The sequence below is a fragment of the Ascaphus truei genome, chromosome 10, assembly GCF_040206685.1.
Source record: "Ascaphus truei isolate aAscTru1 chromosome 10, aAscTru1.hap1, whole genome shotgun sequence".
Classification (NCBI taxonomy): Eukaryota; Metazoa; Chordata; class Amphibia; order Anura; family Ascaphidae; genus Ascaphus; species Ascaphus truei.
The window spans coordinates 56,636,749-56,657,722 of record NC_134492.1 but is presented as its reverse complement, the minus strand read 5'-3'; the positions used below and the strand labels follow the sequence as shown (position 1 = coordinate 56,657,722).

General features: G+C 54.5%; 2 protein-coding genes across 3 annotated transcripts in view; one reads left to right on the top strand and one right to left on the bottom strand.

Annotated features, from left to right (window-relative positions):
- The window catches only part of NOS1AP (nitric oxide synthase 1 adaptor protein), a 38,930-nt gene extending 22,708 nt beyond the window's left edge, over window positions 1-16,222 (top strand). Inside the window, exons 1-3 of one of the 2 annotated variants that reach the window (XM_075617010.1) lie at window positions 9,240-12,148; window positions 14,134-14,449; window positions 14,934-16,222. In XM_075617010.1, coding sequence (XP_075473125.1) covers window positions 14,145-14,449; window positions 14,934-15,444 — 816 coding nt within the window. In that variant the 5' untranslated portion in view covers window positions 9,240-12,148; window positions 14,134-14,144 and the 3' untranslated portion in view covers window positions 15,445-16,222. Of the gene's footprint in view, window positions 1-9,239; window positions 12,149-14,133; window positions 14,450-14,933 lie in introns of those variants that run through there. The other variant, XM_075617007.1, reaches the window with a different exon arrangement.
- On the bottom strand, window positions 8,349-12,384 carry SPATA46 (spermatogenesis associated 46). The gene is made up of 3 exons (XM_075617011.1): window positions 11,502-12,384; window positions 9,983-10,066; window positions 8,349-9,063 (listed from the first exon to the last, which is right to left on the bottom strand). Exons 1-3 carry the CDS (start codon window positions 11,614-11,616, stop codon window positions 8,435-8,437), a joined length of 828 nt encoding a protein of 275 aa, XP_075473126.1. The 5' UTR covers window positions 11,617-12,384; the 3' UTR covers window positions 8,349-8,434.
- Window positions 16,223-20,974: the final 4,752 nt, after the last annotated feature.

The window sequence follows — 20,974 nt, the reverse complement described above, 5'->3', positions numbered from 1 at the left end:
GAGCGTCTCTTACACGCTGCGCGCTGACCCGGAGAGAGCGTCTCTTACACGCTGCGCGCTGACCCGGAGAGAGCGTCTCTTACACGCTGCGCGCTGACCCGGAGAGAGCGTCTCTTACACACTGCGCGCTGACCCGGAGAGAGCGTCTCTTACACACTGCGCGCTGACCCGGAGAGAGCGTCTCTTACACACTGCGCGCTGACCCGGAGAGAGCGTCTCATACACGCTGCGCGCTGACCCGGAGAGAGCGTCTCTTACACGCTGCGCGCTGACCCGGAGAGAGCGTCTCTTACACACTGCGCGCTGACCCGGAGAGAGCGTCTCTTACACGCTGCGCGCTGACCCGGAGAAAGCGTCTCTTACACACTGCGCACTGACCCGGAGAGAGCGTCTCTTACACACTGCGCGCTGACCCGGAGAGAGCGTCTCATACACGCTGCGCGCTGACCCGGAGAGAGCGTCTCTTACACGCTGCGCGCTGACCCGGAGAGAGCGTCTCTTACACGCTGCGCGCTGACCCGGAGAGAGCGTCTCTTACACGCTGCGCGCTGACCCGGAGAGAGCGTCTCTTACACGCTGCGCGCTGACCCGGAGAGAGCGTCTCTTACACGCTGCGCGCTGACCCGGAGAGAGCGTCTCATACACGCTGCGCGCTGACCCGGAGAGAGCGTCTCTTACACGCTGCTCGCTGACCCGGAGAGAGCGTCTCTTACACGCTGCGCGCTGACCCGGAGAGAGCGTCTCTTACACGCTGCGCGCTGACCCGGAGAGAGCGTCTCATACACGCTGCGCGCTGACCCGGAGAGAGCGTCTCTTACACACTGCGCGCTGACCCGGAGAGAGCGTCTCTTACACGCTGCGCGCTGACCCGGAGAGAGCGTCTCTTACACGCTGCGCGCTGACCCGGAGAGAGCGTCTCATACACGCTGCGCGCTGACCCGGAGAGAGCGTCTCTTACACACTGCGCGCTGACCCGGAGAGAGCGTCTCTTACACACTGCGCGCTGACCCGGAGTGAGCGTCTCTTACACGCTGCGCGCTGACCCATAGTGAGCGTCTCTTACACGCTGCGCGCTGACCCGGAGAGAGCGTCTCTTACACGCTGCGCGCTGACCCGGAGAGAGCGTCTCTTACACGCTGCGCGCTGACCTGGAGTGAGCGTCTCTTACACGCTGCGCGCTGACCTGGAGAAAGCGTCTCTTACACGCTGCGCGCTGACCCGGAGAAAGCGTCTCTTACACGCTGCGCGCTGACCCGGAGAGAGCGTCTCTTACACGCTGCGCGCTGACCCGGAGAAAGCGTCTCTTACACGCTGCGCGCTGACCCGGAGAAAGCGTCTCTTACACGCTGCGCGCTGACCTGGAGTGAGCGTCTCTTACACACTGCGCGCTGACCCGGAGAAAGCGTCTCTTACACGCTGCGCGCTGACCCGGAGAGAGCGTCTCTTACACGCTGCGCGCTGACCCGGAGAGAGCGTCTCTTACACGCTGCGCGCTGACCTGGAGTGAGCGTCTCTTACAGACAGACCTTGTAAGAGCAATGAACCTATAGGGTTTGACGATACAAAGCAGTGGTACTCGGTACAATTGCCATCTCCTATCACGGTCTGTAAGGCTCAGCCGCCCTCTCTGGCAGTGATGGGGTTAATACCCTGTCCCTAACGCTCTTGTGCTGGTGACTCGTTAGAGCAATACTGAGTATCTGTCTGTATTAAGTGCACTTATCTCTTCGTTGTTAACAATAAACCTCGTTTATTTCTGTCTCTCTCGTATTCGCTTCTCTCTTTCCGCTCGTTTCCGTCTCTTGCGGTTTCGGAGCTTCGTGCCCACAGTAGCTTTATGTTTCTAAACTCGTTAGGACAGGGATTCCTCGTCCTAATGTTTGTTTCTTATGTCAGAATGCAATGAAGGTGTTTTGGGGATGGAGGGGTTAATAGGCATGGGGAAGGTCCGGGTCAAGGGGCATGGGGGGAGGGTCAAGGGGCATGAGAGGGAAGGGGGAGTCGATGGGCATGGTGTGGAGGGGGGCGCGATGCACGTGGTGGTAAGTAGGGGTTAAGAGAGGAGTTGGATTATCAGCAGGAGGATTCTTTTCAGAGACTTTGCCATGCTCTCAGCTCCTCTCTCCCTGCCCGTCCCCTCTCTCCCTACCTGTCGCTCCCTCTCTCCCTGCCCGTCGCCCCCTCTCTCCCTGCCCGTCGTCCCCTCTCTCCCTGCCCGTCGTCCCCTCTCTCCCTACCTGTCGCCCCCTCTCTCCCTGCCCGTCGCCCCCTCTCTCCCTGCCCGTCGTCCCCTCTCTCCCTGCCCGTCGCCCCCTCTCTCTCCCTGGCCCGTCGTCCCCTCTCTCCCTGCCCGTCGTCCCCTCTCTCCCTGGCCCGTCGCCCCCTCTCTCTCCCTGCCCGTCGTCCCCTCTCTCCCTGCCCGTCGCCCCCTCTCTCTCCCTGCCCGTCGCCCCCTCTCTCCCTGCCCGTCGTCCCCTCTCTCCCTGCCCGTCGTCCCCTCTCTCCCTCCCGTCGTCCCCTCTCTCCCTGCCCGTTGCCCCCTCTCTCTCCCTGCCCGTCGTCCCCTCTCTCCCTGCCCGTCGCCCCCTCTCTCCCTGCCCGTCGCCCCCTCTCTCCCTCCCGTCGTCCCCTCTCTCCCTGCCCGTCGTCCCCTCTCTCCCTGGCCTGTCGCCCCCTCTCTCTCCCTGGCCTGTCGCCCCCTCTCTCTCCCTGCCCGTCGTCCCCTCTCTCCCTGCCCGTCGCCCCCTCTCTCCCTGCCCGTCGTCCCCTCTCTCCCTGCCCGTCGTCCCCTCTCTCCCTGCCCGTCGCCCCCTCTCTCCCTGCCCGTCGCCCCCCCTCTCTCCCTGGCCCGTCGTCCCCTCTCTCCCTGCCCGTCGCCCCCCTCTCTCCCTGGCCGTCGCCCCCTCTCTCCCTGGCCTGTCGCCCCCTCTCTCCCTGGCCCGTCGCCCCCCTCTCTCCCTGGCCGTCGCCCCCTCTCTCCCTGGCCGTCGCCCCCTCTCTCCCTGGCCCGTCGCCCCCTCTCTCCCTGGCCCGTCGCCCCCTCTCTCTCCCTGCCCGTCGCCCCCCCTCTCTCCCTGGCCCGTCGTCCCCTCTCTCCCTGCCCGTCGCCCCCCTCTCTCCCTGGCCGTCGCCCCCTCTCTCCCTGCCCGTCGCCCCCTCTCTCTCCCTGGCCCGTCGCCCCCTCTCTCCCTGGCCCGTCGCCCCCTCTCTCCCTGGCCCGTCGCCCCCTCTCTCCCTGGCCCGTCGCCCCCTCTCTCTCCCTGCCCGTCGCCCCCTCTCTCTCCCTGCCCGTCGCCCCCTCTCTCTCCCTGGCCCGTCGCCCCCTCTCTCTCCCTGGCCCGTCGCCCCCTCTCTCTCCCTGGCCCGTCGCCCCCTCTCTCCCTGGCCCGTCGCCCCCTCTCTCCCTGGCCCGTCGCCCCCTCTCTCCCTGGCCCGTCGCCCCCTCTCTCTCCCTGCCCGTCGCCCCCTCTCTCTCCCTGGCCCATCGTCCCCTCTCTCCCTGGCCCGTCGTCCCCTCTCTCCCTAGCCCGTCGCCCCCTCTCTCCCTGGCCCGTCGCCCCCTCTCTCTCCCTGCCCGTCGCCCCCTCTCTCTCCCTGGCCCGTCGTCCCCTCTCTCCCTGCCCGTCGCCCCCTCTCTCTCCCTGCCCGTCGCCCCCTCTCTCTCCCTGCCCGTCGCCCCCTCTCTCTCCCTGCCCGTCGCCCCCTCTCTCTTCCTGCCCGTCGCCCCCTCTCTCTCCCTGCCCGTCGCCCCCTCTCTCTCCCTGGCCCGTCGCCCCCTCTCTCTCCCTGCCCGTCGTCCCCTCTCTCTCCCTGCCCGTCGTCCCCTCTCTCTCCCTGGCCCGTCGCCCCCTCTCTCTCCCTGCCCGTCGTCCCCTCTCTCTCCCTGGCCCGTCGTCCCCTCTCTCCCTGCCCGTCGCCCCCCTCTCTCCCTGGCCCGTCGCCCCCTCTCTCCCTGCCCGTCGCCCCCTCTCTCTCCCTGCCCGTCGCCCCCCCTCTCTCCCTGGCCCGTCGTCCCCTCTCTCCCTGGCCGTCGCCCCCTCTCTCCCTGGCCCGTCGCCCCCTCTCTCCCTGGCCCGTCGCCCCCTCTCTCCCTGGCCCGTCGCCCCCTCTCTCTCCCTGCCCATCGCCCCCTCTCTCTCCCTGGCCCGTCGTCCCCTCTCTCCCTGCCCGTTGCCCCCTCTCTCTCCCTGGCCCATCGTCCCCTCTCTCCCTGGCCCGTCGTCCCCTCTCTCCCTGGCCCGTCGTCCCCTCTCTCCCTGGCCCGTCGCCCCCTCTCTCTCCCTGGCCGTCGCCCCCTCTCTCCCTGCCCGTCGTCCCCTCTCTCTCCCTGCCCGTCGCCCCCTCTCTCTCCCTGGCCCGTCGCCCCCTCTCTCTCCCTGGCCCGTCGCCCCCTCTCTCTCCCTGGCCCGTCGCCCCCTCTCTCTCCCTGGCCCGTCGCCCCCTCTCTCTCCCTGGCCCGTCGCCCCCTCTCTCTCCCTGGCCCGTCGCCCCCTCTCTCTCCCCGGCCCGTCGTCCCCTCTCTCCCCCGGCCCGTCGCCCCCTCTCTCTCCCTGCCCATCGCCCCCTCTCTCTCCCTGGCCCGTCGTCCCCTCTCTCCCTGCCCGTCGCCCCCTCTCTCTCCCTGGCCCATCGTCCCCTCTCTCCCTGGCCCGTCGTCCCCTCTCTCCCTGGCCCGTCGTCCCCTCTCTCCCTGGCCCGTCGCCCCCTCTCTCTCCCTGGCCGTCGCCCCCTCTCTCCCTGCCCGTCGTCCCCTCTCTCTCCCTGCCCGTCGCCCCCTCTCTCTCCCTGGCCCGTCGCCCCCTCTCTCTCCCTGGCCCGTCGCCCCCTCTCTCTCCCTGGCCCGTCGCCCCCTCTCTCTCCCTGGCCCGTCGCCCCCTCTCTCTCCCCGGCCCGTCGTCCCCTCTCTCCCCCGGCCCGTCGGCCCTCTCTCTGACCATCACCTCATCTCATTCTCTCTCTCTCGCTTCTCCCCTTCTCCACCTCTATCTACCCCCGGTTCTGCAGAAACCTGCGCTCTATTCACTTACCTGACTTTGAGTCCACTTTACGCTCCTCCCTCTCCTCTCTCAGTTCTGCTACAGACCCCGACAACCTGGTTGGGAACTACAACTCTGTCTTATCCTCCTCTCTTGATCTACATGCCCCGCTTTCTCTCTGCCGCCCTCGCCCTTCTAACCCCAGACCCAGGCTAAATTCCCACACGCGCTTGCTGCGTTCCTCCACTCGTTCCTCTGAATGCCTCTGGAGGAAGTCTCACTCTCTCGCAGACTTCCTTCACTACAAATTTATGCTATCCTGTTTCAACTCTGCCCTCTCAGACTAAACAAGCCTACTTTTCTTCACTAATCAACATGCACAAGTCTAACCCACGCCGACTGTTCTCTGTCTTTAATACTCTACTCAAACCACCCTCAGCTGCCTCTCCTTCCTCCATCTCCGCTCAGGACTTTGCTGACTATTTTAAGGAAAAGGTGGAATCCATACGGCAGAACATCCCCTCTGTTTCTTCCTCCCATCCTACACCTCTTCCTAACTCTCCTCCTGCCTTCCTTGACTCTTTTTCCACTGTCTCAGAGGAGGATGTGTCGCTGTTGATCGCCTCTTCTCCCTCTACCACTTGCCCTCTTGATCTCATTCCCTCCCATCTCCTAAAACCACTTGCTCCTACTATAATCCCTACGCTCACACACATTTTTAACTCCTCCCTCTGCTCTGGAACCTTTCCATCCTCCTTCAAACATGCAACAGTCATACCATTACTCAAAAACAGCAAGCTTGACCCTACCTGTCTTTCTAAACAATCGACCTGTCTCCCTCCTGCCTTTTGCATCTAAACACCTTGAATGTCTTGTATTCTCTCGCTTGCTCCATTTTCTCAATAAACGAACAGAGAACAGAAACCTAGTATGGGCACTCTTAACACCTGAAGGGTGATATGATGAACACGTTAAAACATACACTTTATTGGACAAATTAAAATAATGGGTATTAAAACGATAATTAAACGCTCTGATCCTATACGTATGAACACTCGGTGAGGTGTTCTGGATCAAATTTATGAATAAATATTGCAGTATGAACAAGTGGGTATGTTAAACCACTGTCCAGTATTACCAGGATGCCGTAAAAGAACACTACTGTAATGGTGTGTGCTAGTATATATAGACCCTAGAATGAAATATAAGCACACTGACACTCCTAGGTGGACCCTAACCAGGACTGCCAAAAAACAGGTGGGCTAAGTATCTGGCTAGATAGTGTGGGTCCAGGCCACATTCAGATGTGACAAGGAGATGTGTCTAAAGAATGCTGTAGGTATAAATGACCTAGATAAAGGGTCAAACGGATCAGCTCAGTTCCACTGGGTATGTGATAAACCCCAAGTGCAGTGAAGCCGAGTAAGGGGGAGCTCAACAATTGGTCCCGTTCCACTGTGTGGACATAACATACTAGGCATACACACTTAATACACAGTTAGGACTGAACAGTGTAGAATCTGTTCAGTAACCTCTCGGGTTATGCCTGTTCAGTCCTAACTGTATATTAAGTGTGTATGCCTAGTATGTTATGTCCACATAGTGGAACAGGACCAATTGTTGAGCTCATTATGGGGTTATTTTAATGTTTGAATGTGATATATGTGTTTTTAATCAAAATATTTGAATGAATAAAATGTTATTATTTTCTTCCTAGCTTTTTCCGGTCATGATAGGTTTATTTTTGACCTATCAACAGCACTTATCTGGTAGACCACTGTTAGTGTCGTTCTATTGTACTCCAACACTGAGTGCTCTTTATATGAGGGAGTCTTTCTGATCCTCTTAGGATCAATTCTGTTACACTCTTCTGCCCCTCCTTACATCTCAGCCCTAATTTCTCGCTATGCACCATCCAGACTCTAGCGTTCTTCTCAAGGATGTCTTCTTTCTACCCCCTTTGTATCTAAAGCCCTCTCCCGCCTTAAACCTTTCTCACTGACTGCCCCACACCTCTGGAATGCCCTTCCCCTCAATACCCGACTAGCACCCTCTCTATCCACCTTTAAGATCCACCTTAAGACACACTTGCTTAAAGAAGCATATGAATAGCACTGTGGATATTCTGAACACGATACATAAAGCTTGGCCCCCTGCAGACGCACTTACCAGAACTCCCTCCTACTGTCTCTGTACGTTCTCCCTACCTACCAATTAGACTGTAAGCTCCTCGGGGCAGGGACTGCTCTTCCTTAATGTTACTTTTATGTCTGAAACACTTATTCCCATGACCTGTAATTTATTTTATTTGTTATTTATATGATTACCACGTGTATTACTACTGTGAAGCGCTATATACATTAATGGCGCCGGGAGGGGGGGGGAGGGAGACTCAGACAGAGTCCCCTGTGTCCGCAGCTCCGACGGGGTGGGGGGGGCAGGATACGACATGTACACCACACTCGGAGAGAGACACACACACACACACACACACACACACACTGACTGATACACACACAGAGAAGGAATTCAGTGGCTGCTCCGGTCGGGTACCTCCAGGGGGGTGGAAAGGGGGCTGCTCATGAGACTCAGACAGAGCCCCCCGGGTCCGCAGCTCCGCTGGGGGTGGGGGGAGTCAGGAGAGAGGGGGCAGGACACAGACAGAGAGACATACACACCACACACCACACACTGACTGACACACATACACACGCGCACACTGACGCACACACACTGACACACACACTCACGCTGACGCACACACACCACAGTGATGCGCCGAACATCGCCTCTGAATGATGTGCCTATCCCCCCCCCCCTTGTGAGCTGCCGAGCACCCCCCCATGTCCCCGTACCTCCGCCGGGGGGCTGGCTGCAGCAGGACACACGGCCCCAGCTCCGCCGGGAGGGGGGAGGGAGACTCAGACAGAGTCCCCCGTATCCGCAGCTCCGTCAGGGTGAGGGGGGGGGGCAGGATGCGACATGTACACCACCCTCAGAGAGAGAGAGAGACACACACACACACACTGACACACACACACAGACACATGGAATTCAGTTACTATAAATATAAACGTGCAAATAGCTAAAACACGCGGTCAAACTTCTTTGTGTTGGAACTGAAATTGTGTTTTGATTTTTAATTAAAAATATCACCATCACAAATACAATTTCTGTGACAAAAGACAAAGAAGTTTCACTTAAAATGCGCGTGCTCGACGCACACACACACTTTTTTTTCACTTTTTTTACACACCTCAACATACCCAGGCTGCCTCGGAATCTCAGAATTTCCATAAGAATCAATGGTAATGTAACTCCAGGCAAACGCCGAAGAAGAATAGACACGCGGACGCAATAAAAAGTTTCCGTTGTCCTTTTTATTACAGCCCCTCTCTTTAAATAGACTCTCTCCCCAGCTCATTCTCCCCAGCCTCTCTCCCCAGAGCTTCCTTCCATTATAAAGCGCCCTCCCTCTCCCGCTCCTCCCTCTCTCCTCTCTCCTTCTGCCCTGGGGGTATCCCGCCGCCGGAGCTCTGCGCAGACTCCACCTTCCTGTCCCTCTCCCAGAAGGATTTCAGCTTGCGGTAGAAGACTTTGCAGCTATACCCCTGCCGGCGCCCGTGCCGGACGTGCCTGTGCAGGGAGTACAGGTTGGGGTAGAGGCGGCAGCACGCGGCACACCGGTACCCGGTCGCGTACTGTGCCAGGGAGCGAGACGCCTTCAGGATATCCTGGGGGCTGATCCTGTCCTTGGGCTCGGGGGCAGTTTGGGTTGTGGGGTCCATGGGCTGCTGGTTCAGCAGAGAGAATGAGGCGGAGGGGAGGCTGGTCTCCTGGTCTCCTGCCGCCTCCATGTCCATGCCATCCTCCGAAGAGCTCTTCTTGATGCTGTTATAAACCAGTAGGCTCTCCATGCTGGGGCACGCAAAGTAGCTGTACGGCGAGAACCAGGGGCGGTACAAGGAGCAGTGGGAAGGCCCCTCACTGGAAGGGTGCGGCCCCTCACTGGAAGGGTGCGGCCCCTCACTGGAAGGGTGTGGCCCCTCACTGGAAGGGTGCGGTCCCTCACTGTTGGCCAGGTTGTCTGTAAGAAGGCAGGCAGGCATGGGTATAGGTTAGAATAGCACAGAGAAGCTTTGTGAGGAGATGGGCATACAGGGGTATTTATCACAAGCTACACCGTGTTCAGGAGAAAAGAGCCCCCCCCCCCCTGCCCCCTTCCGTTTGGCATCATATCTTCTATATTTCACGCTCAACCCCGTGCAAATATGCACAATTGTCGGTCTGTTCTGTAGACAACTATAAACTAAATTGATGTCAACAAGTGTCCCAGATACACTGCGGGAGGTCCAGGTTCACCACACGAGAGATAGGAGTTTTTCCTTCGTAGCTGGTAAATGTGTTAAACTGCTGGAATCTAATCTGTAACAGTCAGATTACTATCAAGTTAGAGTTCAAAGTGTGTGTTCAAAATCCCCTCCTGCAGTGACGCCCGAAGAAGAGACCGCCGCGGTCTGATTGTGTAACGAATACCAATGTGTTTTTCAGTCCTACAGACCGTGCTTTATCAGGAGACGTTTTGGACCCTAATTCTGTCTCTACCACTTTGTAACGCGCTTATCATCTGCGCTAGGCACCATTTTGTACCTACGCACGTGATGAGGTCATCAGGCCGTCACCAATTCCAAGGATATTTATTACATAATCAAACATATTCTTACGTGTAGTAATCTCCTGCGACAGACCCAGAATTTCTCACATTTGCATGAAAATGTCGGGATTTTTCTGCAAGATATGACGCAAAATAAAAGGGGTCCCGTTTGTAGAGCGGGGCTCTCCTGCTCCGCTCGTTTAGAGGGTAATTGGTGGCTCGTGTATAACGAGGGAAGTACCGTGGTGATTGCGGCGGAGTGATAAAGTAGTTTGATGCCCATTTTCTGTGATCAACCCATTGGTTTCCCCTTTATTTAGCGAGTCTAAGCCCCTGGGCCTGTCACACTCACCGGATTGGGGGCATTTGAGCGAGGCCGTGTGCTTCACCTCCCATAATACCGAGGTCCGGCGCTGGGTCGCATGGGGCAGCTTTCCTGGGGAAGGTCACACAATGAGAATGAGGGCAACCAGTGCGAAAACTGAACACTACTACCACCATCAGCCCTCACTATCCTGAGACGCGGTCCTCCCTACCTATCCCAACCCAATTCCTCTCCTCCTGATCCTATCCCCTCATCTGCTGCCCTATAACCCTCCTCTCCTAACCCCTCATCTACTGCCCTATAACCCTCCTCTCCTATCCCTCTCATCTACTGCCCTATAACCCTCCTCTCCACCTACCCCCCCTCTCATCTACTGCCCTATAACCCTCCTCTCCTAACCCCTCATCTACTGCCCTATAACCCTCCTCTCCTCCTAACCCCTCATCTACTGCCCTATAACCCTCCTCTCCTCCTAACCCCCCTCTCACCTACTGCCCTATAACCCTCCTCCCCTCCTAACCCCCCTCTCACCTACTGCCCTATAACCCTCCTCCCCTCCTAACCCCTCACCTACTGCCCTATAACCCTCCTCTCCTAACCCCTCATCTACTGCCCTATAACCCTCCTCTCCTCCTAATCCCCCCTCTCACCTACTGCCCTATAACCCTCCTCTCCTATCCCTCTCATCTACTGCCCTATAACCCTCCTCTCCACCTACCCCTCTCACCTACTGCCCTATAACCCTCCTCCCCTCCTAACCCCTCATCTACTGCCATATAACCCTCCTATCCCTCTCATCTACTGCCCTATAACCCTCCTCTCCACCTACCCCCTCTCACCTACTGCCCTATAACCCTCCTCTCCTAACCCCTCATCTACTGCCCTATAACCCTCCTCTCCTAACACCTCATCTACTGCCCTATAACCCTCCTCTCCTCCTATCCCCTCATCTACTGCCCTATAACTCTCCTCTCCTAACCCCTCTTCTACTGCCCTATAACCCTCCTCTCCTATCCCTCTCATCTACTGCCCTATAACCCTCCTCTCCACCTACCCCCCTCTCATCTACTGCCCTATAACCCTCCTCTCCTAACCCCTCATCTACTGCCCTATAACCCTCCTCTCCTATCCCTCTCATCTACTGCCCTATAACCCTCCTCTCCTAACCCCTCTCACCTACTGCCCTATAACCCTCCTCTCCTATCCCTCTCATCTACTGCCCTATAACCCTCCTCTCCTCCTATCCCTCTCATCTACTGCCATATAACCCTCCTCTCCTCCTATCCCTCTCATCTACTGCCCTATAACCCTCCACTCCTAACCCCTCATCTACTGCCCTATAACCCTCCACTCCTAACCCCTCCTCTACTGCCCTATAACCCTCCACTCCTAACCCCTCATCTACTGCCCTATAACCCTCCTCTCCTCCTAACCCCTCTCATCTACTGCCCTATAACCCTCCTCTCCTCCTACACCCTCTCACCCTCCTGGTATCTGAAGACACCCATGGGATGTATATTTCAATTCACTAGTCACTGGGTCTTACCTGTGGGGTCCTTAATGGCCACGGGGAAGGCAGGCAACATGTCGTTTACTGGGATTGGGATGATTCCGTTCTGGATCAGCGGACCTGAGATGGTGAGAAACGAGAACTTCTCCATGCTTTTGATGACGGGTCAACAACTGTTCAACACTCTAACTGTAAACAGCACTCCAGGGTGCCATATCCATGGCAACAGATGGTTCTCTGTGAGCAGCCCAATGAGGTCATAAAGGGTATGGTACTGAACCACTGATTACTCCATTCAGTGTGTTGTGCTGTTCTCCATTTCTGATGTAACCTTAGTCCATAAAAATGTCTGCCCTCTGCCGTTGTTGGTTTCCTAGTGTCCCAGTAATATTCAGCTTGCCTACTGTACGTCTCGCCCATGATCTTTGTATTGGTGACATCTGGTGCGTCAACTCCCTCTTCATTTAACGCTAATGGTTCTCTGGGTGTTTGGGACTTTTGATCCCAACTTCTGCTCCTCCACATGTAACCCACCTTGATCTCTCCCACTGGTGTGGCGGGAAGTCGGGGTTTGGGGCGATGAGGAATGAATTGTTTCATCCAATCACTGGTTCATCTTTGGGTTTGAAATGCCTTATCTCTCCCTTTCTCTTATAATCCGCTTTCCGAGTTTTCTCTGTAAGGTAAGAGACACTTCATGTCTACTGGAGGTCCAAGCCACTTGTGCTGTTGTGGGGTTGTGTATTCGCTCTGCCCCTGTACTCATTGTGTGTGTGCTTCCAAAGCAGAGCCTTCCCATCCACCATTCCCCCTTCTCTGCTCCGATCTTCCTTCTGTCGCATTTCTGCTGCTTTATCACCGCTGTCCTGACGTCCAGTCTGTGGGATCACAGCCATGAGCCCCGTCCTCTCCTGTGGGACGCACTATCATACCTGCCCGCCTGTTCCCGGGAGAGGTAGTGATGGTGTCAGTGCGGTCACTGTGATGCACGCTTTGCCTTTACTTGTATTAGCCTCCCATCAGGGAGGCGTGCGTCATTCCGTTGTAACGTTAGGACGCACCCTAGGGACGCCCCGTGTGCCCGACAGGGTATACGGAGCAGGGGTGGCCAGCTCCAGTCCTCGAGGGCCACCAACAGGTCAGGTCTTCAGGATATTCCTGCTTCAGCACAGGTCATAATGACTGAGCCACCGATTGATCCACCTGTGCCGAAGCAGGGATATCCAGAAAACCTGACCTGTTGGTGGCCCTTAAGGACTGGAGTGGGCCGCCCCTGGTGCAGGTCAGACTGGTGTGAGAATGCTGCAGGTACCTGGTCTCTGTCTCATCTGTGGTGTGTGTGTGTGTGTGTGTGTGTGTGTGTGTGTGTGTGTGTGTGTGTGTGTGTGTGTGTGTGTGTGTGTGTGTGTGTGTGTGTGTGTGTGTGTGTTATACGATGTGTGTGTGTGTGTGTGTTATACGATGTGTGTGTGTGTGTGTGTTATACGATGTGTGTGTGTGTGTTTGTTATACGATGTGTGTGTGTTTGTTTGTTATACGATGTGTGTGTGTGTGTGTGTGTGTGTGTGTGTACACACATCCCACCCTATACATCATGCTGACAAGGATATTGGCGAGTGCACGCATCATAGGAAAAACTAAAAGCTGTATGTCTATATGTATGTAAAACAATATGTATTTGCAGAAATGCCTGAGTTAGAAGACACAATGGGAACAAATAGTGATATTTATAGTGTTGTATTTACCTTTCCTTATAGCCAGGAACGTAACCACTTTATGTCCCTTTTTCTTGTCATCTTCCACCCATTCGTTTTCTCTCCTCCGTGCATTTCTCTTTCTCTCGTTCTTGTCTCTACCTCTTCCTCTTCTTCACTTCCTCCCCTCTCTTCCCCTCTTTTCTATCTCACGTTCATTCTTTCTGACTGTTCATTTCCGCTTCTCTCCCTTTTCAACCTTTCTCTTTTCCTTCTCTCTCCCCTCTCTCTGTCACCCCCTCTCTCTCTGTCACCCTCTCTCTCTGTCCCCCCTCTCCTCCCCATCCTCTCTCTCCCCTCTCTCTCCGCCCCTTCTCCCCTCTCTCTCTCCACCCCTCCTCCCCTCTCTCTCTCCACCCCTCCTCCCCTCTTTCTCTCCCCCCCTACTCCCCTCTTTCTCTCCCCCCCTACTCCTCTCTCTCCCTCTCCCTTCTTCCCCCCTCTCTCCCCCTCCCTTCTTCCCCCCTCTCTCCCCCTCCCTTCTTCCCCCCTCTCTCTTTCTCCCCCTCTCTCTTTCTCCCCCCCTCTCTCTCTCCCCCTCTCTCTTCCCCCTCCCCTCCCCCTCCCCTCTATTCCCCCTCCCCTCTCTCTTCCCCCTCCCCTCTCTCTTCCCCCTCCCCTCTCTCTTCCTCTTCCCCCTCCCCTCTCTCTTCCCCCTCCCATCTCAGGTTCTCAGGATATCCCAGCTTCAGTACAGGTGACTCAGTCTTTGACTGAGCCATTGATTGAGCCACCTGTACTGAAGCAGGGATATCCTGAAAACCTGACCTGTTGGTGGCCCTTAAGGACTGGAGTTGAGAACCCACGACCTATAGATACAGGGGACAGGTTTTTGTTGCATACGCACCTACACCTGTGTGTAACTTTTAGCATATACCATATGCAGCTTCCGTTTTGTTTGTCCGTTTCCACAGTTGACCAAGGCATGTTCCAGAACGCAAGCGCTGCTCGCACGCCCAAACTACAGCCCTGCCGCTCCCTGACCCAATTGGCGCGACCCCACCAGGCCGGCGCAGGTGGCTCGGACACCCCTGGGGTGGGCATCCTGTTGGGCAGCACCCAGCACCTAAAGAACCTGGGCAAGGCGGTCGGAGCCAAGGTGAACGATTTCCTGCGAAGGAAAGAGACAGATCGAGGGGACATCGGGGTGACAGAGGTCAACAAAACCGTGGCCGCTGTGCTGTCCACCAGTGAGGGGACACTCTGTGGAGGCCTTGGAGAGGGAGACATGTGAGTGCACACTGGTCTCCTGACCATTACATCTGGTCATTCTGAGGGGTGAAGGGAAGACCTATGTAGTTTCCTATTTAATACAGTGAGAAGTGTAATGGTCAAGGGAATATAAATTAATGGATAGATTATTAATAGTGCCTAGCCCCCCTATTCAGCTTCTAGCATCGCTCCACACCCAGCTCCTAGCATCGCTCCACACCCAGCTTCTAGCATGGCCCCCCACCCAGCTCCTAGCATCGCTCCACACCCAGCTCCTTGCATGGCCCCCCACCCAGCTCCTAGCATCGCTCCACACCCAGCTCCTTGCATGGCCCCCCCACCCAGCTCCTAGCACCCCCGCCCAGCTCCTGGTCGCTCTTGTGCGATACCCTGGATTGAAGCTTGAGGAATCGGGGTGCTAGGTTTTTGCATAGATAGATTGAGATATGTCCCTTTGACACTGTAACCTTAGGGAAGCACTAAACTATATTAAATGTTGCAGGTCTAAGTTCTTGGAGAGTTTCCCTCGGCTCGAACCCCCACCAATGGTGAAGAAACGCACTCCCCGAGCTCTGAAGACCACCCAGGATATGATGATCTCACCCAACCCTGTTATAAGCAGCCAGGAGAATCATGAGGGATCTCACCTGTCCGGCTCAGTGATGCTAAAGGAAGCTCCCAGCGAATCTGCTACAGATCAGGAGATTCCACCAACGCCCCAACAGCCGGATTCGTTACCCAATGGAAGGGCCGAGACCGACATCCAGGAGCCCATAGAGGACCAAAAGAGGGACCATTCCCAGGCTGCCCTCTCTGTGCCTGACCTCATACACAAGGAGCAGCTGGAGACACATCTCAGGGTGGCGTCCTCTGACTACTCAGAGAAGATGGACATCAAGATCAGCATTAGCCAGAATAGGGACACTAATGATTCAGTTTGGGACTTGCCACTGCCAAGAAATTGTAGCTTAGACAAGGAAGGGCCACATCCAGACCTCCTATCCTTCGAGTAGAAGCTCTACTTTTGAAAAAGAAGACATTTGTCTTGTAACTGGAAACATGGTCCTACACTGTATAAACGTCTCTGTGATCTGCACAGCCCACCATAGTAATGTAACGGCACCTAGTAATGGGGACATCACAGCATTGTCACCAGAGGCTGCTCCATCACTTTGCTCCAATGAAGCCAGCCCATTTCACGTTGGTACTTTTCAGACATCGGCTACATACCGTTTTGTCACTTTGCTGTAAGCAGGACATTGGAGGCTCTGCCGGGACGTCTCTGAGCTCTGTTAGACGGGACACACACTTCCGCTGGGAGCAGCTCTTTGTCGTGAATGTTAGTTGGGAATCTGAAGCCTCGTTCTGACGTAACAATATTAATTGTGTAATAACCGTTCTCTGTTGTAGCTGTGAAGAAGAGAACGTGGGAATACACCACTGAGAACATCAGGGAAACAAACATCCCTCTAAGGCACGCCTGCACAACACGCGGCCCGCGACGGCTTTGCCCTCTTTCCCCCTCCTCCATCCTTCCTTAGCCCGCTCTCCCCCTCCTCCTCCCCCCGAGCCCACTCTCCCCCTCCTCCTCCCCCTGAGCCCGCTCTCACGAGTCTGAGGACGGCAGGGTAGGAGTCTGTTGCTAGAGAGCGCACACACACGCTTCTTTCCTTGTGTGCAGTCTGCCTGCTCTGCTCAGTCTGCTGCCCGCCGCGCCTCCCCCGCCTCAACCGCAACCGATGATATGATTATGTGAGATGCAGGGGGAGGGTGATTTGAGGTGCAGGGGGGGGGGAGAATGATGTGAGGTGCAGGGGGGGAGGGTGATGTGAGGTGCAGGGGGGGATGTGTGTGGTGTGTGGTGTGCGGGGGGGTATTTTGTGTTATGTTGATGGGGCTATTGTGTTTGTGGGTGATGGAGAGAGAAGGGGGAGTCTCGCAAAGGCCACCGACACTGAGGGGGCAATGGAAACTGTTGTCCTGAGCTCCAGGAAAGCAGTCTATGGCCCTCCTCATATCTCCCCAGCACCCCTCATCATCATCCTCATATATCTTGGGGGGGAGGGGGAGATGGTATAATGATGATCTGGGGGAGGGGGAGAAGTTATGATGATGAGGGTTGCTGTGGGAGAATATAAGGATGATGATGAGGGGTGCTGGGGGAGATATATGAGTATGATGAGGGGTGCTGGGGGAGATATATGAGGATGATGAGGGATGCTGTGGGAGATATATGAGGATGATGAGGGATGCTGTGGGAGATATATGAGGATGATGAGGGATGCTGTGGGAGATACGAGAATGATGATGAGGGGTGCTGCAGGAGATATGATGATTTTACCCGTGCAGCCCGAATCTTTTCCTAGGAGCAAAAATCTAATGTTCCCAGCACACAAAATGCAAAAAAGGGGAATAAGTCAAAAAAGGTTTTAATGAGTAACCAAAACACAAATCCACCTGGGATGTAAGTGAAAAACAAAATCACAACACATCTACGGAAGGCGGGAGAAAAAACAAGGGAGGGAAGGAAGAGATGGGGGAGGGTGGGAATAACAACGAAAGAAGTACAGGGGAAGGGGGGCGCCAATGCAAATGGGTTATCACCTGAGACTTTGGAACTTCCATACCCTGTGTAATGTATAGGACCTGTTCTGGTCTCTATTAAGTGTCTGCTGGGGGATCCCGGACAGTTTGCTGCACCCCCTGTGAGGATACATTCATTCCAGTTGCCCATTTGCATTGGTGCATTTTGTCTATAGGGAGATTTGTACAGGGAATAGGGAAGTACCACTAGACATTTTATGTCTTCTGGGAACGGGCCTGAAGAAGGGGTTCTTACCCCGAAACGTTGCCGCCCCCCTTCCCCTGTACTTTTTACGTTGTTGTTTTTCCCACCCTCCCCCATCCCTTCCTTCCCTCCCTTGTTTTTTCTCCCGTTTTCCGTAGATGTGTTGTGATTTTGTTTTTCACTTACATCCCATGTGGATTTGTGTTGTGGTTACTCATTAAAACCTTTTTTGACTTATTCCCCTTTTTTGCATTTTGTGTGCTGGGAACATTACATTTTTGTTCTATTGATTGGGAGGAAAAGGGTCCCCCCGGCTCCATGTTGCACCATTTCTATTTAACTTCAGCAACTGTTTTGGAGTGCTGCCTATATCATCACTTGGTTACACTTTTCCTAGGCGCAGTTCGGCCCTTCTCACTTTACGAGTTGTGCGGGCCTGCTCTAAGGCTTCACTGCCCCTCCACAGTGTAAGGAACTCCGCATGTGGTTGGCGTGCCATGACTGGAGGATTCTGTGCCTTGCACATCCTCACCCTCGTCACGCCTGTGCCATGTACACCCACATCATGCCTGTGCCATGTACATTCTCTCCCTCGTCACGTCTGTGCCATGTACATTCCGGGCATCAACACACCTGTGCCATGTACATTCTCGCCCTCGTCACTCCTGTGCCGAGTATACCCACATCAAGCCTGCGCCATGTACATTCTCACCCTCATCACGCCTGTGCCATGTACATTAGCACCCACGTCACGCCTGTGCCATGTACATTAGCACCCGCGTCATGCCTGTGCCATGTACATTCTCGCCCTTGTCACACCTGTGCCGTGAATATCCACATCATGCCTGTGCCATGTACATTCTCGCCCTCGTCACGCCTATATTGAGTATACCAACATCATGCCTGTGCCATGTACATTCTCACCCGCGTCACGCCTGCTCCATGTACATTCGCACCAGTGTCATTCCTGCGCCATGTACAGTCACACCTGCATCAAGCCTGCGCCATGTACATTCTCACCCTCGTCACGCCTGTGCTGTGTACATTTTCACCCACGCCTGTGCCATGTACATTAGCACCCGTGTCACGCCTGTGCCATGTACATTCTGGGCCTCGTCACGCCTGTGCCACATACATTCCGAGCCTCATCACGTCTGTGCTATGTCACCTAGAGAGATATGATCTATATACTAGGGGTGAGGGGTGGGTCCCCTTGCAAGAGTCATAGTGTCTGATACTTTGTCCATCGGTATTTGCCCTGTGATGTTCTAGGGATCCGCTCCATGGCAGCTGTGTGAGATCAGAAGATTACCAGCAATAAGAGAGACCATTGTTAGGGGTGTAGAATAGAAGGTGGGGGGAGGGGGGTTAAGATTACCTGCTGACACACCTGCGTTATGTACATATTCACACATCGGCGTGGGTTACAAATTGTCCTTTCAAATGAAGTAGATGGAAGAAGCATGTTTGATGCGGAAGTACAGAGGAGGCGTCATTAAATACTTTGGGGGGTTCCGTTTAAAGGTGCAGTATTCTCACATATTGGAGGTGTAAAAAGCAAAAGCCCTCAGCCATCTAACAACTGCCCCCCTATACAATGTTTATAAGTTCAGATACAGTGTGTTTAGGACAGACGGCTCAATCAACATATTAATTACATGTATGTTGCTGTGCAAGGCAGGCAGCAGGGAATCTGTATCTGCCAAGTAATATTTCCCAGAACCCTTTACACCTCTGTTAAAGCGGCAATCCAAGCAGATTTGTTTTAAAAACAAGATTGAAGCGGGGGGTCTCCAGTGCTGAACCCCGTTTATTTCAGCCCCCGGGACCCCCTGCTTCCGGAGATACAGACCTCCGTAGGGGGCGCCGGTAGCTGCTCCGTTCAGCTTGCAGGGTTCAAGTAATGGCGGAGTTTCAAAGTTCCCGCGCCCTGCGGGCCAATAGGAAGCTGTGATGTCATCCGGTGCGGCTTCCTATTGGCCCACGTGACGCGGGAGCTTTACACTTTGCCGAGATATAGGTCACCGTAGAGGGCGACGGTATCTCGGGAAGCAGGGGGTGCCCGGAGCTGAAATTAATGGGGTTCAGCTTCAGAGACCCCCTGCTTCAACCCTATGTACAAAAAAACATCACCTACCCTTTCACAAGGATACAGGAGAAGAAGGGAGGCGGTCTCTATTGTTGTTGGGACCAATTAATTTGGGGGTTGAGATGTAGAGTGAGAGCAGCGCATGGATCGGAATAAAACTCATGTCCTGCTGCTCTAGTCCAGTGGTTCTCAGCTCCAGTCTAGAACCCCCAGCAGGACAGGTCTTAAGGATATCCCTGCTTCAGGTGGCTCAGACATTTTGACTGAACCACCTGTGCTGAAGCAGGGATATCCTTAACACCTGTCCTGTTGGGGGTTCTTATGAGCTGGAGCTGGGAACCACTGGACTCGTGTAATTTTCTGTAACCCTAGAGCAGTGTTTTGCAATTGGGTTTCCTAGAAACCCTTGGATTCTGTGGTAACCCTAAAGGGTTCCCTGCCATTTTCAGGTCATTTGAAAATAGTGCCAAATACAGAACAATGCATTCTCAAACACGCTATTAGAGAGGGTTGAGGTTCCTTACAGTGCATCTGATCTCAAACACGCTATTAGAGAGGGTCAGGGTTCCTTACAATGCATCTGATCTCAGGCGCGCTATTAGAGAGGGTTGGGGTTCCTTACAATGCATCTGATCTCAGACGCACTATTAGAGAGGGTCAGGGTTCCTTACAATGCATCTGATCTCAGACACGCTATTAGAGAGGGTTGGGGTTCCTTACAATGCATCTGATCTCAGGCACACTATTAGAGAGGGTTGGGGTTCCTTACAATACATCTGATCTCAGACGCGCTATTAGAGAGGGTTGGGGTTCCTTACAATGTATCTGATCTCAAACACGCTATTAGAGAGGGTCGGGGTTCCTTACAATGCATCTGATCTCAGACGTGCTATTAGAGAGGGTTGGGGTTCCTTACAATGCATCTGATCTCAGACGTGCTATTAGAGAGGGTTGGGGTTCCTTACAATGCATCTGATCTCAGGCACACTATTAGAGAGGGTTGGGGGTCCTTACAATGCATCTGATCTCAGGCGCGCTATTAGAGAGGGTTGGGGTTCCTTACAGTGCATCTGATCTCAGACGCACTATTAGAGAGGGTTTGGGTTCCTTACAATGCATCTGATCTCAGGCGCGCTATTAGAGAGGGTTGGGGTTCCTTACAATGCATCTGATCTCAGACGTGCTATTAGAGAGGGCTGGGGTTCCACAGAATGTAACAATATAATTATAGGGTTCCTTAACCCAAAAAAGGTTTAAAAAAAAAAAAATTTAAACAGCCATAGAGTCACTTTATCTTACTATGCTTGACTACCAATGTTTGAATGTCATGTCTGCAGGGCAGTGTAATAGCCAGTGCAGGGCAGTGTAATAGCCAGTGCAGGGCAGTGTAATAGCCAGTGCAGGGCTGTGCCATGTGATGAGAAAATATATATTTGTGCAAAACTGTGACAGACATTGAAGGGTAATACATAGAATGGTACAAATATATATTTCATGTTTCTAAAAGCTACAAATGTATCGTCCTTTTATATCTACTGATTCCGACCTATGAATAGTTAGAGAAAAGAAATATGTTCTATTTATATTTGATAGCAAGGTTATCCATTTATAATCTTTCATACATAAACTGCAAAATAAAAGCGTTCTATAAATCGTTCCGAGATTC

What these genes read in the sequence shown, in the direction of transcription:
- SPATA46 (XM_075617011.1), bottom strand. Translation starts at nt 11,616, where the DNA reads ATGGAGAAGTTCTCGTTTCTCACCATCTCAGGTCCGCTGATCCAGAAC. An exon ending in GGCCATTAAGGACCCCACAG is followed by an intron (nt 10,067 to 11,501) that starts GTAAGACCCAGT and finishes GACCTTCCCCAG; the next exon opens with GAAAGCTGCCCCATGCGACC. An exon ending in GCTCAAATGCCCCCAATCCG is followed by an intron (nt 9,064 to 9,982) that starts GTGAGTGTGACA and finishes GCCTTCTTACAG; the next exon opens with ACAACCTGGCCAACAGTGAG.